Source organism: Bombus pyrosoma, linkage group LG6 (genome assembly GCF_014825855.1).
Source record: "Bombus pyrosoma isolate SC7728 linkage group LG6, ASM1482585v1, whole genome shotgun sequence".
Classification (NCBI taxonomy): Eukaryota; Metazoa; Arthropoda; class Insecta; order Hymenoptera; family Apidae; genus Bombus; species Bombus pyrosoma.
In genome coordinates this window covers 10,630,869-10,648,470 of record NC_057775.1, presented here as the reverse complement: position 1 = coordinate 10,648,470, position 17,602 = coordinate 10,630,869, and the positions used below count along the sequence as shown (strand labels likewise).

The 17,602-nt window shown below is 23.8% G+C and overlaps 4 protein-coding genes across 8 annotated transcripts; all 4 read left to right on the top strand.

Moving 5' to 3' along the window:
- The first annotated feature begins 504 nt into the window (after positions 1–504).
- LOC122568804 (enhancer of rudimentary homolog) lies at positions 505–1,612 on the top strand. Its single transcript, XM_043728987.1, has 3 exons — positions 505–713; positions 1,052–1,139; positions 1,268–1,612. Exons 1-3 carry the CDS (start codon positions 711–713, stop codon positions 1,486–1,488), a joined length of 312 nt encoding a protein of 103 aa, XP_043584922.1. The 5' UTR covers positions 505–710; the 3' UTR covers positions 1,489–1,612.
- Positions 1,613–2,621: 1,009 nt separating this feature from the next.
- LOC122568696 (phospholipase DDHD1-like) lies at positions 2,622–7,871 on the top strand. 4 transcript variants are annotated; one of them, XM_043728736.1, is made up of 11 exons: positions 2,626–3,224; positions 3,321–3,453; positions 3,928–4,242; positions 4,785–4,952; positions 5,043–5,171; positions 5,238–5,379; positions 5,480–5,586; positions 5,676–5,989; positions 6,104–6,389; positions 6,457–6,594; positions 6,691–7,871. In XM_043728736.1, the coding sequence occupies exons 3-11, from the start codon at positions 4,191–4,193 to the stop codon at positions 6,834–6,836; spliced, it is 1,482 nt and encodes a 493-aa protein (XP_043584671.1). In that variant the 5' UTR covers positions 2,626–3,224; positions 3,321–3,453; positions 3,928–4,190; the 3' UTR covers positions 6,837–7,871. The 4 variants fall into 4 exon arrangements, with proteins under 4 accessions (XP_043584670.1, XP_043584669.1, XP_043584671.1 ...); XM_043728735.1 differs by lacking the exon at positions 3,321–3,453 and having other exon boundaries at positions 2,622–3,224; positions 6,460–6,594; XM_043728734.1 differs by lacking the exon at positions 3,321–3,453 and having other exon boundaries at positions 2,623–3,224.
- A 2,056-nt stretch (positions 7,872–9,927) lies between these two features.
- On the top strand, positions 9,928–12,578 carry LOC122568057 (regulator of microtubule dynamics protein 1-like). 2 transcript variants are annotated; one of them, XM_043727369.1, is made up of 6 exons: positions 9,928–10,333; positions 10,467–10,646; positions 10,760–10,942; positions 11,191–11,405; positions 11,469–11,707; positions 11,820–12,578. In XM_043727369.1, exons 2-6 carry the CDS (start codon positions 10,471–10,473, stop codon positions 12,075–12,077), a joined length of 1,071 nt encoding a protein of 356 aa, XP_043583304.1. In that variant the 5' UTR covers positions 9,928–10,333; positions 10,467–10,470; the 3' UTR covers positions 12,078–12,578. The 2 variants fall into 2 exon arrangements, with proteins under 2 accessions (XP_043583304.1, XP_043583305.1); XM_043727370.1 differs by having other exon boundaries at positions 9,928–10,386.
- LOC122568056 (lysocardiolipin acyltransferase 1-like) lies at positions 12,086–17,153 on the top strand. Its single transcript, XM_043727368.1, has 6 exons — positions 12,086–12,221; positions 12,966–13,153; positions 13,498–13,677; positions 13,796–14,003; positions 14,173–14,739; positions 14,820–17,153. Exons 3-6 carry the CDS (start codon positions 13,510–13,512, stop codon positions 14,984–14,986), a joined length of 1,110 nt encoding a protein of 369 aa, XP_043583303.1. The 5' UTR covers positions 12,086–12,221; positions 12,966–13,153; positions 13,498–13,509; the 3' UTR covers positions 14,987–17,153.
- The last annotated feature ends 449 nt before the right edge of the window (positions 17,154–17,602 follow it).

Here is a 17,602-nt window from a genome sequence, read left to right as displayed (position 1 = left end):
TTTACAAAACACGTAAATTTTCAACAAATATTCATTAAATACTATTTAATATACAATAAATTTAATATGATTTAAAATGAGTTTGATAATGTTAAAGAAATAAAGGATTTTTATCGTATAGATTTTGATAGAATTTTCTTAATATTTTTAATTAGTATTATGTATAAAAATGGAATAAGGAACAATAAAACTTTGCTGAATAAATTGAATAATATACATTTCTTTAATATAATAGGTAGTTTTACATTCAATACTCCTAACATAATTTATTTATCGTAATCAAATATATTTAATATATTTAACTACTAAATCATTAAGTTTAATCATATAGTCTTGTAATTTTTCATTCGTTTTTACGAATTTCATATTTCTTTAAAAACTCGACGTTAATTTCAAAATTTATATTTAAACATAACATGAATGTTAAACATGTGGAACGTAAATTGAACCACGAGATATACAAGGAACGAAGGAACAATACGATATATTCCCATTGAACTGATGTATGTTCCAAATTCCAAGTTCCAAGTGAATCAAGTGTTATCATCGAAAACTCTAGAGTCGAAATTTTGAGGTTACTTTCTGAAGGGATTTCAACGTTTTATTTTTTTTATTGCGTGGAATTATTGTGGCAAAAGTGATAAAAATTGGAAAAAAGTTAAACGCCCCTAAAATCATATAATTGAGTTGTTCTTAATTCAAGAGCAAAAATGGTAAACGACTTTTGTTTTGACTACTTTAAGTTATGTCAAACTTTTGATATTTGTTTATTTGAAACTTAAATTTCTTTTCACGTTAATAGTTATAAATATACATATGTTTTAACCAAGTTAAAATTATTACACAGTTTATAACCAATTTTAGATATCATAATATCTTTATGTTAAAATACATATGTGTACCTATGTCTTTTTACACTAGGGCACGAAGAATGTAAATATTTACTCTTTTGAAATATTATAACCAATAAGTATTTAAAAATGAAAAATTATTTAGTACAGTGTATACATTAAAATAACTAAATTGCAATATTTGTTTTTATCTGTTATAGTCTCACACAATATTGCTTGTACAACCAGGTAATAGACCTGAAACAAGAACATACTCTGATTATGAAAGTGTTAATGAATGTATGGAAGGTAAAGATATTCTATATTGTAGTTGGAACTTAGTAATTTTTTAATTGAATCACAGAATATTTAATCATATATCAAATACATATATACATGATATAAATACAGGAAAATAAGCTTGATTTTTAATACAGGTGTATGCAAGATTTATGAAGAACATTTAAAAAGGCGAAATCCAAATACGCCAACTATAACATACGATATCAGTCAATTGTTTGATTTTGTTGATCAACTTACAGATTTATCATGCCTTGTTTATCAAAAATCCACAAACACATATGCCCCATACAATAAGGATTGGATTAAAGAAAAGATATATGTTTTACTACGTCGAGCTGCAGGACATGGGAAATAATTAATGAATAAATATACATCTATAATTTTGTGTATAATAAAAATTACCTTTAAGGAAAGATCTATATTAAAGTTTGTAATAATAAATATATAATGTACAGAAAAACTGTACTATTGTATAATCACATACTATAGAACAATCTCCTTAATATCATTTTTGGGATAATATGATTTCTTATTTCACATATCTATGTATTTATAATAAAATAGTTATGTGGTTCTTTTTAAACTTGTATTATTTTTAAATGAATGTGAATATATGTATTAGTTCAATGAAATATATATTTCTCTTAACATTAAAGAAATTCTATTATTTTTTAAATAACAATAAATCGTTCGAAAAAATGTACATTAATTCTTACATAAATACATGAAAATATAAATATTCAACATTTATCATTCATTTGACTTTTACAAAATAGGATAATAGAATATATGTATGTAGGTAATGTGAAAGTATCATTAATAGAATAAATCAAATTTTTAAAAAATTATATTTATATGTATGTTACATAAAAGATGTATTTAATATTATCTAATTCTATTTAAAAATTTATCTAAGGAAACAATAATTATTTGCCTGGTATCAATGAGAGTAAATGATGAGATAACACATTGTATATAAAATAACCAATAATTCTTTTGCATAATACATAAGAGACAATTGGAAAAACTAACATTTTATATGCATATTTTTCATTATGTACGTTTTCAATTTGCGCATGAGTAAATCTGTAAAAGAATCTAGTTTGTACAAGATGAAATTATCATTCTGTTATAAAAATTAAGGCAAACGATAGTGCGTATTCGAATTAAGTTCAATATAACATTACATTAAATGTAATAATTAAATATCAAAAATGAAAAATATGCAATTTTTGCAAAATATATTATATTGTATTTAATAAATATTAGACCTATATATAAATGCAAATTTTACAAACAAGTTGTATGTATACAGTAATACGTTCCAATTTATTTTTTATTTTTTACATGATTCATATGCATTAGCAATAAGCACATCGTATCCAATCACTCGTAAATATATGCGCTTATGCATACATTTATATATATATATATATATATATATATATAACTATATATCTCTATATACATATAGATTGGTACATAGTAATATAAAAGTACGTATGAATTGTACATATCACATACTGTTTTACGCATTGCGTTTATACATCAGCTGTCTACCATTAAATGCAGTGGTTTTGACGAAGTACGAAATTGGAATTATATAAGATAACGAAACGTGAATAAGTTTGTTTGTTGAGACCCAAGTCCTAAAAATCAGTTTTGAGATAACGTCCAACTACTGTAGAGAACGATTGCCAGTTCGTCAATCAGCTCTCAACGTTGCATTTGCTTGTGAACGAGACACCTTTATATTTTAATCAACGATACCGTCATAGGAATTATCCTTTATAAATACTAATAAAACAATTTATAATATTTTCTACTGACAGACTGTGGATTTTGTGTTATAATTAAATTTTTATCAATGACAAGTGTTCAGTAGTGTCTAACGTTGATTTTGATAAAGATTGTTGCTCTTTGTACGTGTCAGATGTTACAAAAAAATTGATATGACATAAAATATTGCAAAATTTTTTAATCTAATGATTTAGAAAATATCCTGTGATTATTACATAAGTGGCAGGATGTCTGACAAGATTGAAATTGATCCTTTCAGTGAAACACCTCTGGAATCTCAAAATTGCGAAGGTAAAGTTATCAATTATTTAAGATTGTCTTTGCAAATAACTTAAACGTTATTCATTATACAAATTTGGCGAACTATTAAAAGAATCTATTACTTAGTGCATCTGTCGTCAATAAGGAGCAAATCATATGCTCAGAATATCTATAATACGTATAAGTATCTACATATGTACTCGATACGCGCAGTCGACATAAAGAAGAATTTGAAAATTATGCAGAGTTACTGCAAATTGTAATATCTGTAATATCTGATAAAAAAAACTTTCTATATGTTTATCATATCTAATAAACCTAAAACTCACTTTAATATAATTTAATGAAACCTATAGAAATTTAACAATAATTTATCAATTTTATAAACAATGAATGAAATATATGTATATATTTGAAATTTTACTCGATGGTGTTCAATTTATATCTTTGTAATACATATAATTTAAACATATATACTTCTCATGTATTACAATTTATTAAATTAAAATATACTAATAATGACTGTGTGTGAATCTCTTATTTCAAATTTTTTGTTATTGCATGTTATATAATTTGACATTGTTTGTAAATAATATACTGAAAGATTAAAAACTATAACATTATATCTTTTTAACCAAAGTTTTTAATAAGTTTTATATTTTATTAAATAACAAAAATTATATGTACCATGTTAAATTTATTTTATTCTAATTCCAAATTTTAATATTTAAAGGGATTCCAGAAACTACCAGAGAATTAAATTCAAAGGATAACTCACAAAATATAATAAATGAATTAACATATGCAGAACCTTTAACTGCAGAACAAATACGATGGTTTTATAGAGATGGTGTAGATAAAAGATGGGTAGAATTCTGTGGATATGATAGCTTAAGAATTGAATATGCTTGGCAAAATTATCAAAATTTCCTTAGTAAAAGTAATAATATAATCAACAATCCACCTACTGTTGAAAAAATTGTAGTTAGAGGAGGAATGTACGATGTGGAACTAGATAAAATGAAATGTGTTTCAATATATTGTACAGGTATATGTTTTATTTAGCTTCAATCTCATATATCATTATTTTTCTAATATAATTTAACAAAATATAAAATAACTAAAATAATTCAAGCTTATATTTAATTATTTCATATTACATTTCACATTCTAAATGAATTACAAATTTCTTTATTGTATATAATATTTTAATTTAATTTGAGTAATATCGTTCATTTTTTTTATGGGTACTAATTATTATGTCTACCATAAAAATCAATCAATTTGTTATCTTAAATCTACTATAATTAGTTTCATTTAACCATGATTAATGTAATCAAAGTATAGGGTGAGTGTTATATGCATATTGTATTGTAATTTTTCTTCAATTTCTACGTGTATTTCAGATAGAGAAAGTTTTATGCACAAAAATATTTTTATGATTTTTTCACTTTTAAATTAAAAATATTTCATTAAATAATTAAAAAAATAATTCATTAAATTTTTAATTAATTAAATAGTTACACATATATTGTATGAATATGATTTTGTTTAAATAAATGTAATCATCAGTTTTAATTTTATTTGAAGGTGAAGAATGGGAAATTATGAGAGGGACTTGGTATTATGATGGTAGTTGGTTACCTTTAGAGGCAGAACAAGCTAAAATTATAGAAGAAGTTCATCTTAATCTTTTTCAAAAGCAAAATTCTGGTCAATCCACTTCAACATATGATACACCTTCTCACTCTTACGAAGGTATGAATTTTCCTTTTAATTATATATTATTTTCTGTAATAGTATATATACAATGTAATATAATAAGGAATTAAATTTTTGTATTTCTAGTATTACACACGGAACATTTTTCTGAATTTCATGTTGACTGGCATAGTATAAATGATGTAGTATTATATAGCGAATATAGGCATAAAAAATTAATGCGTAGTGTTACATCAAAACTAGGTTTCGCAAAAAGTAAGTATTTTAAAAATATATAATTATTATTAAAAATTTATGCATTACTTATAATGATTTTTATAGCAACAGGTTATCAACTAAGAAGAGGATATAAAATCGCTGCTGTAAAGGAAGATAAACCTCATGATATTGATCATATAATTTTTGTAGTTCATGGAATTGGTCAAAAAGGAGATACTGGAAAAATTATTCGTAATACAACATTGTATGTAGAAAATATAATTAACGATTATAATATACTATATGCAATTGATACCATATAAAAGTTTTAAGAAATTAATCTATTGTATTTAATATTTAAATAGGTTTAGAGACTGTGTAGATTGGTTGAAACAAAAATATTTTCCTAACTCTAACTATAGAATAGAATTTTTCCCTGTGGAATGGCGTTCATCGTTAAAGCTTGATGGAGGTAAAAAACTTACGTACAATTTCTCTAACTAATTTTTAGATTTTTACATTTTTTTAATAGCATCTTGTATTTAATGAAAATTATTTTAGGTATAGTAGAGGCTATCACTCCCTTTAGTGTGGTAAGCATACGACACTTATTAAATACATCAGCAATGGATATTCTCTACTACACAAGTCCTCTTTATGGAGGGGAAGTAAGAGCTGGATTACAAAAAGAGTTAAATAGATTATACTTTATGTTTACTAGTCGTCATCCTGGTTGGAAAGGGAAAGTTTCAATTTTAGCACATTCTTTGGGATGTGTAATTGTTTATGACATTGTCACAGGCTGGATGGCTCCAGATACAAGACCTCCATCTCCAGAAACGCAAGAAGTTTTAAAACAACGATTACAATTCCCTGTAGGTGTTATTACTAATTGTATATTATTTATACAAGATATTTATATACAATAAGAATAATTCAATATAGTGTAATATTAAAAAATTTTAGTTTAAATATTTTCATAATTCCAGATTGAAAATTTATTTTGTTTGGGTTCCCCATTATCAGTATTTCTTGTATTACGTACACCTTCTCCATCCAACAAAACAGATGTGATGCCTCAAGGTTTATGCAAAAGATTTTACAATATATTTCACTGGTCTGATCCTGTAGCTTATAGAATGGAACCACTTTTAGAAAGGGGATATAGCAAAATTGAACCTGTTCTAATTCCGCCATATGGAGGAGTTGATGGTCAACAAACAGAGCAGTCACCACCAACAATGAGTAATGCTGACCAAAATTGTTCTCTTATAGGTATATCAGATAGTTTCTATTTATTTTCAGATTATTCTATTCATTTTCAATTTAAAATATTTAATAGCAGATAATGATGAAAAAGAAGAAAATTCAGTAGATATGTCTAATCGTGCACCAGACAAAGGTTGGAGTCTTTGGGGCTTAGTCCGTGCTGGTTGGAATGTTAAAAAAGATGTTTCTGCACCTATCCAACCAGGTCAAGGTAAAAATATTACATTAATTTTTAATTAATCTAATAATGATAAAAGTTATTCAATAAAAGGTATATAATTCAATATCTTTTTACTCTTTTTGTTAGAATTAACAGAACGATTGGATTATGTACTTCGAGCAAGTTTAGGAAGAAATTATTTTTACACATTAGCAGCACATACAACATATTGGAGTAACTACGATGTAGCTTATTTTGTGCTAACAAGACTTTTTCCAACATTAGAAACATGATGTTGGTTTGTATGTGTAGAATGAAATCAGTCAGATTTTGTTAAAATTTACTAGTCCATTGTAGGCCTTTAAAACTTAATATTGGGAGTAGGCCTACCACCAAAACAATCTGTGATAATGAAAAAAACGATACAATAATATTATAGATTCTATGTAATCGTTTTATATCGTTCGCATAATTTAAGGTTAATGTGGTCGAGTTTCACAATTAAAGAGTTGAAACGAGATTTAACATATTCTATAAGGTACCTCATTTATATGGAGTATATTAGCATAGTTAATTAAATGATTGTTTAAGTAATTTCATCTAATTAGTAAATTCTTCATCATTAAAAAGATATATTTTATAATCTATGTTGAATATGCAAATATAGTTTATGTAAAATATTTATTTAAATTACTATAATATATTATTGAATAGTATATCTTTCAAAAATTTGTATTATACAGGTTAACTGAAAAATTATTAGTTATATTTATTTTTTAGGTAGAGAAGTTATATTTCAGATCTTAAAATAACATTAAAATTGTGCTTTAAGCAACGCTAAAACGTTATAATTAACTATCATAATAATCTAAGATCATAAATCTATATTATAAGAATTTGAAAAATCCTTTTGCGTTCAATAATATAACACATTTTTTTTATATATCTCCACAAACTAATATCGATACGAAATTGTAATTCTACTTTCTGTTACATGTGTACATAGCTTTGTATATTTTATATTGTTTATTAATATGTTACGTATTATATATTATTTACATGTTAGGTAAAGAAAGACAGAAATGTATTTAATCAAATTTTAATTAATTATTTTGACTTATTTAAAATTATTGATTGAGATCGATATGCGTTAAATATTTTATTTCTTTGTTATAGTAATCTTTTATTTTGCTATAAAAAATGAAACTCGTCCTATGTACTGAAAGTTTACTTAAAATAAGACAAAAAATATTTGATTAATTGTATCAATCAAGGTCGACCCATAAAACAAATAAATGATATCAATATGTTATCTTTGTTGCTTCGAATAGAAAAGGATAATAATTTATTATAATCTTCTACTACTTATTAAATGATCGAATTTCCCGTTAAAATAACAGAAAATTTTTCGTAATACGTTAGAAAGACTATACTTTGTTAATGCTATTTCCATTGTATAGTCTTTTTTCTATTTCATTACACACATTTATCAAAATTTTATAGATAATTTGATATTAAATATTAATTCTATTCATATTATATCATTTATGCCATAAGTGAAAAAATATCTTTATTACAAATTCTTTATGTAAAAAATTACATATATTTGAAATATGAAACATTAATGACAGGTACTGTTATATATATTTCTTTTATCATATATTAAAAATTTAAACCATATGTGAACAAAGAACAAAATTTATTTTATCAATGTATTTAAATTTTGTTGGCATATTTTTCTGATATTATAATCATATAAGTATTATTATAATCATAAGTAATATTTACGTATTATGTAAATGTGTTCATATCGTAATATTATATACTTATCAGTTTTTAGAAAATTTAATAATGGTGCACTTTTTAATGACTATTATGTAACAATAAATTTTTAAGGAGCTTTGTTTATAATACACAATTTGGTAGCATGACAATAATATTAACTATTCCAAAGATAAATATCATATCAAATTTTAAAAATTAGAGTACGTAATAGGCATGTAGGGAAAAGCCTCCAAATCATAGTGCAAATGTTAAATGAAATAAATAAATTAAAATTATAATATCAGTAATAAAACATATACAGTCTTTTATTGAAAAAATTAAAAATTTAACATTTTAATAAAATATTTAATAGCATGATACATACACACACCGACACATACATATGTACATGTGTATATACGATATATATATACATATATATGCGATGCCAAAGTTGCTAGGTATAATTAAATTTTATTTAATTTTAAATATTTATCCATTAAAAATATATATAAATACATTTATATGTTAATAAACATATTTTTTCTTAGAATGAAGAAGAGGATTTCATTTATTCCTACATATCTAAATATATGGTATAGCTATGTTATAAAAATAAGAGTATATATAATTCCCTTGTTCTATATCAATTTTTATGTTATCAATGTGGATATTGTAATACATAACTGATATAATATTTTACAATTTTACAATTACTTTATTACTAAATTTATTCAGTTTATGTTTTAATTGATAAAAAAATTAATAATTTGGCGAAATATAGATAACAAAATATCCCATTAATGTTGCAAAATTACATTTAATTATTTCATTACTTATTATTATCTTATTGTAAAGGAAGCTCTATATTTTTATGAAATAATGTTGAAAAAATATTAGGAGGAATAATATAAAAGTCATTTATTTAAATAAATTCAAATTACTTACATAATTATAGTTATTCCTTATCCTTTTTCTGTAATTTCATATCCTAACTATAAGTATATAAAAAACATGCAAATTAGTATTAAAAGTAACTATTAATATTAAAAGTTTGCCTTTCAATATGATAATGTAATGATTATAATTTTTAATCGTTATTAAATTACATTTCTTTTATGGAATACAAAATTACATTATATTAAATATTCAAATTGCTATGTACGTACGTATAAATATACATATGTATGTATAGTTATTAAATTATGGACATTTGTACAATTCCGCGTTTTGTATACTTTTATATATTTTATTTTTCCATAAATTCATAAATATTTGCAATATAGTAATGACTATACTGTTTGGTTGAATAATATTACCTGTATATACAATATTATCTATGTTAAATTTATTAAAATACATCTATTTATTATATAAAGAGGAACATTTATTTAATAATAAAAAGGAAGTGCCTACTGCATGTATAAATACATATTATATAAATATTGTAATTTACGATATAATGGAATTTCTTTCTTTCCCCTTAATTTTAAAATTACTCAATTAAAAAGTTGAAATTATAGTTATGTTTCATAAAATTTATGTTCGTGAAATATAATGAATTGATTTAGAATCACATGAATGTATGTAAATAGCAGAAGCATTGTATGTATATACATGCATACGTATATAGCAAGTCGTATTGTAGTTGTTCATGCTCTATAATTTGAGTTTTAAATCATTTTGTACTTTGAACTTAAAAAGAACATTATATTTATATATCGTTAGCAAATGGTTGAATGATAAAGTCAGATTTTTAATGGAAATTGAATTAAGTATTCGTTTGCCGAAGAAAGTCTTAATTGCCGGCGTACAATGTGGTTTGTGTGATGCGTGATCAACATTTTATAGAAAAAAGGAAAAAACGTTTTATATGCGTAACTTGAAAGAACATATGTTTCTCTTTTATTGAGATAATAAAATGTTTGTTTTATGGACATGGTTATTGTGTATTAATGAATGATAGTCGTGGATAATTTATATAATTTTGAGTGTAATTTATAGTAAGAAACCCAGAAAAATAACGGTATTTTACTATGTTTATGCTACTTACAGAATTTTTAACTTTTTTTTATGCATGTATATATATTATTTATTTAATAAAAAATAGTAATGTAGAATTAGATTTTTTAACATATTAATATATACTATATTTACAGCATAATGCATAATAATTTAATTGCTGCTGCCATCGGTGTAACCGTTGGTGTTATAAGTGCAGCTAGTATTTTTATTTACCGTAAAATTTTGGCAAATCAACAATATAGCACAACAATTTCTGATTTAGATGCTGCCAATAAAAGAATTGATGAATTACAAACAGAATTAGAAGCTTTAAGGTAATAATATTATTTTGATATGAAATATTTACATAAATATTTCTTAAATTTATGTATTATTCTATAAAATTAATAATTATTTTGGCATATATTATTATTTTGTTTCATTTAAGGTTACAACTAAAACAACAGAAAAAGAAAAGAAAAATTTCACGAAAATTTAATTCTAATGATAGTACCTATACTTTAGATAATGATACAGATATTGATGTTTTTTCAACAACAACTGATATTGGAGATGATGAGTTCTATGATTGTTCCGATGGTGAAAGTATTGTTAGCGATAGTGACTTAAGGTTGGTATTATATAAATATATGTTAAACTTATATAAATAACACGTACGAGGATTTATAATTTATTCTAGTAAAAATGTGAATCCACTTCCTGAAGAAACATCTTAAGAATATTCAAATTATACTATTTAATTCGTGATTTAAGCATGTGATTACTTGTACTAATTTGGAAAATTAGAATTTGATCATTTTGGCGAGTAAAGTTATTTTAAAAGTGTAAAAGGAAGAGATTATATGTTCAGTAATATAGGATCTCAGACGAACTGAACCAGCTGGATATAATACTTAAGGAGATTGATGAACAACTAAATGATCAATTTGATGTCAAGACTTACTATATATTGCAAACATTAGCGAGATCCCACCCAGACAATGTAGAAGTAGTATGGAGATTCACAAGAGCTAGCTACCATTATGCAGAAGCACAAATTGATAAGAATATTAGAAAGTTAATCATTCTTGAAGGTAAGTACAATATATGTGTTTATTTTTGCATAATGTAATGAAAACAAATGATATTTTTAATAGGTATTCAACAGTGTGAGAGAATTATTGAAAATCGAAAAGCAGATCTGTATAAGTGGTATGCTATCCTTATAGGACTACATGGAGACTATTTATCAGTGCCAGACAAAATAAAGAATGGCATTGTTTTTAAGAAATATGTAGAACTGGCTTTAGACATGCAACCAGATGACTTTGAATTACATTATCTTCTAGGAAGATTTAAATATGAAATTGCTAATTTAAGTTGGATCGAGAAAAAGGTTTAACTTCTAATTTAATTTACTAAAAAATTTTAATATATACAAAATATTATTTTTATATAATATTACAATTTAATACTAAATAGCTTAAATTTTCTTGTACTCTTTACAGGTAGCAACATTATTTGAAATTCCAAATGTTTCTATTGAAGAAACACTCATTTGTTTTGAAACTGCAGCAAGGCTTGGAAGTACAAATCCATACACTCAGTTATACATTAGTAAATGTTATATTGCTTTAAAGAAATATACATGTGCAATTGATTCATTAAAAGAAATTTTAGAAAAACCAATTGTATCAGCTGATGATGAAAAAGTACATACGGAAGCGAGTAAACTTCTCGACAAGTACTCAGGATATAGTTCATAGTGAAAAATAATGTATTTGTACATCACATCTATATTAATAATTATACTATTTCCGTATACATATACAGATAAAAACAACTATATTGCAGCTTAATCTAAACGTTAACATCAAACAATTTATAATCAATTATTACATGAAACATAGGTACTAAACAATTTTCAAAATATTTTATCTATTGCAGTATGTATTGTAAATCTTTTAATTTAAATTTTATGAAAGAATGTAATTTGTAAAGATCTGCATAAAAAATATACGTCACTAGTGCAAGGTTTTGTAAATTAGAAATATGTACTTTAGTTGTACAATTTAGCAAATAATATTTGATATATATAGAAAACGGTATATACATTGGAGCGCCTGGATTTAGTTATTTTCTTAAAAAGAATTTATAGAATTTATTATTAGTGATATTCACTGTATACATCTTCTAAGTAAAATTTATAATATAAAAAGTCATACAAACACTTTTGTATAATTAAATTTTATAAACCTTATAAAAAATGTAAATTTCAAGTGATTTGTCCCCTAAATATTTATCAATCCAGTTACTTTTGATATTACAATTAAAATAAACTTTCATTATTATCTATAATATTTTATTTGTATAATTTGCAACAATTTTTATATTAATAGTTATATTTTTTTTTGTTCATTTTAATTTATGTAATTATATATTTTTGTATTAGTAAAACAAACTTAAATAGAAAGTTAAGATTATCAACATAATCATAAAACAAAAAAATAAAAACAAATGACAAAGATCTATTTTACTGCATGTACACACATATCATTTTGTTATAATATTTATTCTTATAACATTTATGAAGAAATTGTGGAAACAAATCAAAATTTAAAAAACAATTATGAACTTTCCCCTTGTTTTAACAGATCAATAATGGTCCAACACAGCATCCCAGAACTTAGTAGATATTGGGTGGAGAATGGGGTGAAAGGGGTGAAGTAGAGGAAGCCCCTCTAGTAAGATAGAAGAGAAGCCAAAGAAAACATTTCAGAACATTTCAGTTAACATTAAATGCTTGAAAAAAGTAGTTCATTTAAAACATACACATGACAAGGTAAGTTCTACTATTCAAAATATTATATATGCAAATTTGTAAACATTTAATTTAATTTATATTAAACTTACACTTCTGCTGTTCCTACTTCTTTAATATTAAATATTATTTAAAAATAAAAATTTTCTATTTTTTTTATAAATTAAAAATGTTTCGTTATAAACAAAAGTTCCTATCTTTTGCCTTATAATTCTTTTATATCATATATGATTTAATTATAAGTAAATGCTCTAAGGTATGTATTTCTAGTACATATATTTTATAATAATAGATAAGTTCTTAAGCTTTATACATATAATTGTTATAAATAAATATATTATTACATATTTCTTTAAATATTTAAGACACAATTTGAGATGCGTGGACTTTTACGTGGTACTTTATATTGTGCACTATGGTACAGCAGCATAGTGGCTGGTTTTCTATTTATTGCTTGCCCTATGTTACCACTGTTATTTTTTAGTCCTCCAAAGTTTCGAAAATATGGTGATCTATTACTTTCTTGTTGGGAACTTTATTCCACAGTAAGCAAAATAAATGTCTTCTTTTTCTTTCTTTTTTTTTATTTCAGAATCAAAATTTCCTTACATGTGAGTTATGTAATTGTACCATGAATAAGCTAATAATTTCAATATATTCTAGGCTCTTTTAAAAGTATTTGGTGTAAAAATTTTGGTATCAGGAGACCATATATCTCCAAATGAATCTGCTGTTCTTGTAATGAATCATAGAACACGGGTGGATTGGAATTTTTTGTGGGCTGCAATGTATCAAGCATGTTTACCTAATGTAGCAACTCATAGATTAAAATTTGTTTTAAAGGATCCTATACGACATATTCCAGGACCAGGTAATATGATAAGTGATCATAATTCCACATACTCCAAAAATATTCATAACGTACCTTTCATAATACCAAAACTACCACATCATTTTTATACAATGACCATTAAAAACTTAATTATTATTCCATTTGTTTTTCTTAAATAACATAACAAAATAATGTCATTATATAACAGGATGGATAATGCAAATGTATGGTTTCCTTTATATAACTCGTCGCTGGGAAGAAGATCAAAATCGATTGTCACGTACCTTGGATTATTTAGTGGCTCTTGATAGGCGCTCTCAATTACTTATATTTCCCGAGGGTACTGATCTAACAAAAAACAGCAAAGAGAAATCTGACAAATATGCCATGCAACATGTTCTGCCACAATATTCTTTTACTCTTCATCCAAAGACAACAGGATTCAGTTATTTAGTTCGACATCTTCAACAAGCAAGTTATCTCAATGCTGTTTATGATTTAACGATTGCATATCCTGATTATATTCCACAATCTGAATTAGATTTGATCAAAGGAAAATTACCAAATGAAGTACATTTTCATATTAAGCGAATACCATCATCGGATGTGCCAACAGATGATTTAACATTAAGGCGATGGTTAGAAGAAAAGTGGTTTAACAAAGAAGAAATCTTAAAACAATTTTATGAAAAAAAAACTTTTCCTGCTGAAATTTGGCCGTTAACAAAATTACGTCCTTTGCATATTGCCTTTAGTTTTTGGAGCATTCTAACAGGTAATATTTTATTCTACTTATTTTCACAATTCTTGATAATATTTCTATTAAAAATACCGTATCTTTTTTTTAAATTTCAGGATGTATGATAGTTTTACTTATTATTTCACCAGTATTCCAATTATGGACACTGGTACATTCAGTTTTTTTTATTGCTCTATCATTTTTTACTACTGGTTTTAATCAACTTGAAATGGGATGGTATTGGCGTTGGAGAACACACTTTCTTACAAAAAAATATGATTAATAAAATTTTAAACTATTTAATGCAAATAGATTTCAGTATTAAATTCCAATATTAAATTAAATTATTTCTAAAACTTTATTATAAATATTTTATACATCCATAAATAATCTATATGTGAGTTTGGGGTAAATTAAAGTTGATTTAATTTTCAAAAATCGATAAAAGATATTAATTTTAATAAGTTTATATATTAGAAATTTTAAGTGGTATAATGACAATTCGAAGCAGAGCATAGAATATGTGGGAACACTTATCTTATAGATAATATATAAATTTAATATGAACTAATTTAAAAAAGTTGATTTAGAACAAACACAATTTAATATATTTGACTGAAATATATAATAATAATGCTAGTCTAATATCATAAATTAAAGGTATTACTATAGTGTACTAGATAAAAAAAATGATGGAACTATGAAATTATAATACTTTAATGTTGTGGGAAAATTAGCCCTCCATAGATTACCGAGTTATAAAAAAGAATTTATATTTTACATTTTTTAGTTCTGATTATAGAAAATAAAGATTGTATATATCCCATATATATACACCATAATATTTAATTTATCCTTTTCTACTATGTGGTATGGTTTAAAAATTACTGTTTTTCATAATTTTGTTTATATCTTGATACAGTTTGTAAACTATGGAGAGTTGATACTAATATTGACAAGTTTTTAAAAAAATATATTTTGCTAACTTAAATGTTTAGAATGTAGTATCCTTTTCTCATATTCAGTGTTAATATTTATAAAAAATGGTTTCGATTTATATATATGACAATATTTTATTTTTGTTTCTAAAGCCTGAGAAAAGAAGTATTTAATATTAAAATACAATCATAGAAAAATTAACAAATTTTCAAATAACTTTTTTATCCAGCACTCAACACATATAAAGAATACAATTAGGTTAACAATATTTAATATAAAAATGTATAATAATGGTACAAAACTCTAATTATTTATGTCATGTATAAATATTTCAGACATTTTAAAAATTGTACATTACAAACAATTAAAATATTACATTTATACAAATTACCAGATCAATTTTCAAAAAACTTTCTGTGTTACTTAGGAATGTACTTTATACAAAATTTATGCATGAAATGTGTATAAAAATAGTCAGTTTATTACATGTTATTGCTAGAGATTATAATATTAATTTAACACATATATTTTGATATTACGAAAAGCGTTCTAAATTAAATATAATTCAGTGAGCACACGCATACTATGATTTTTATACTTTAAAAATCATAGATATTATACAAATTTCTTAAGATGTGTTGCAAATGCATGTTATAATGATACTTTCATTGAATATAATTTGAATACTGTAACAAATTTTGAAAAAAGAATCTTAATTTTGCTTTTTATCAATAATTTATATTATAACTATTGAAAAACACTATAAAATGAAATGATAATTAATTTCGAATCATAGATATGTAGTTTAGCAATAATTAATGAATTTTATGATCATAAATTTTAGCAGCATTAAGCATTATAATTTTTCGAAGATGTTTAATCTATCTACAATATAATGATATAATAATACAAGCAGTATTATATGTATGTATTTAAATAATGTCAGATATCTATATATATTTTTTAATTTACATAATGCTATAATATTTGGTTTGAATATTTTTTAGGAATCATAATTAAAGTCAATCTAGCTAACGATGGACACAGTGCCTCATTATCTCATATTTCAAAGTACAAATGTACATACATATATGGTATAAAATAAAATTACTTTCGTGAAACATTTCAAAATCCTACGAAATTTAAAATTCAATCAAAGTAAAGTATGAGATACTTATGCACTTAAAATTTCTCCAAGTGTCATTTCAATGTATTTAAATGGTATGGAATATAATCTTTTACTTTTCGTATTGACTGAATTATACAAACAATCTTAAAAGTTTCAATTCTTTTGTAATGGAACTTAGTATTAAAACTAAAAATATTATGTAATATATGAATGAAATGCATAGAATATAATTTTTAAGTATTTGGTTTTGTAATAGTAGCTGATCCTCTATTTTTCTATAGCTATAGAAATGTTATAAGTAAAAGTGAATTCATGTGCCAAAAAGATATGTGTATTAGTGTACTTTTATGAACAGTATTCAAACAAGAAGGTTGTATAAAAATTTTAAAGACTTCTCTGTTTAAATTATCCACTTTTTCTAAAACTTTCATTGTCATTGATATTAAAATTTTACTTATCTCAGTTAAGACAAGAGGCAAATAGATTAATATTAATTGCTTTCAAATTTTAAATAATTTATTAATAAAATATCATTGTTTATTTGGCTTGAATAATAATATACACCTTAATTTTTTCATTTTCAATATACTTCATACTATTTTTAAACCATAAATACATTTAAATATTTTTGTTATTTAAACATTAGGATATATATTTGTTACATGTAATGTGTGTGTCATCACAAAAAAATAGACAAAAAGGAAAATAATATAAATTGTAATTATATAATCATATAATTTATATTATATAATTACAGTTTATATTATTATATAATTATATATATATATTATAATTATAAAAAAATCAAAATAATATATTTGTTCCAATGTG

Bases quoted from the DNA above. Each gene is read 5' to 3' on its own strand.
- LOC122568056 (XM_043727368.1), top strand. From the start codon at position 13,510: ATGCGTGGACTTTTACGTGGTACTTTATATTGTGCACTATGGTACAGC. The intron at 14,004-14,172 runs GTAATATGATAA...ATTATATAACAG, and splicing joins ACGACATATTCCAGGACCAG to GATGGATAATGCAAATGTAT. The intron at 14,740-14,819 runs GTAATATTTTAT...TTTAAATTTCAG, and splicing joins TTTTTGGAGCATTCTAACAG to GATGTATGATAGTTTTACTT.
- LOC122568696 (XM_043728734.1), top strand. From the start codon at position 3,161: ATGTCTGACAAGATTGAAATTGATCCTTTCAGTGAAACACCTCTGGAA. The intron at 4,953-5,042 runs GTATGAATTTTC...TTGTATTTCTAG, and splicing joins ACCTTCTCACTCTTACGAAG to TATTACACACGGAACATTTT. The intron at 5,380-5,479 runs GTATGTAGAAAA...ATATTTAAATAG, and splicing joins ATTATTCGTAATACAACATT to GTTTAGAGACTGTGTAGATT.
- LOC122568057 (XM_043727369.1), top strand. From the start codon at position 10,471: ATGCATAATAATTTAATTGCTGCTGCCATCGGTGTAACCGTTGGTGTT. The intron at 10,647-10,759 runs GTAATAATATTA...GTTTCATTTAAG, and splicing joins ACAGAATTAGAAGCTTTAAG to GTTACAACTAAAACAACAGA. The intron at 11,406-11,468 runs GTAAGTACAATA...TATTTTTAATAG, and splicing joins AAAGTTAATCATTCTTGAAG to GTATTCAACAGTGTGAGAGA.
- LOC122568804 (XM_043728987.1), top strand. The intron at 1,140-1,267 runs GTAAAGATATTC...TTTTTAATACAG, and splicing joins TGTTAATGAATGTATGGAAG to GTGTATGCAAGATTTATGAA.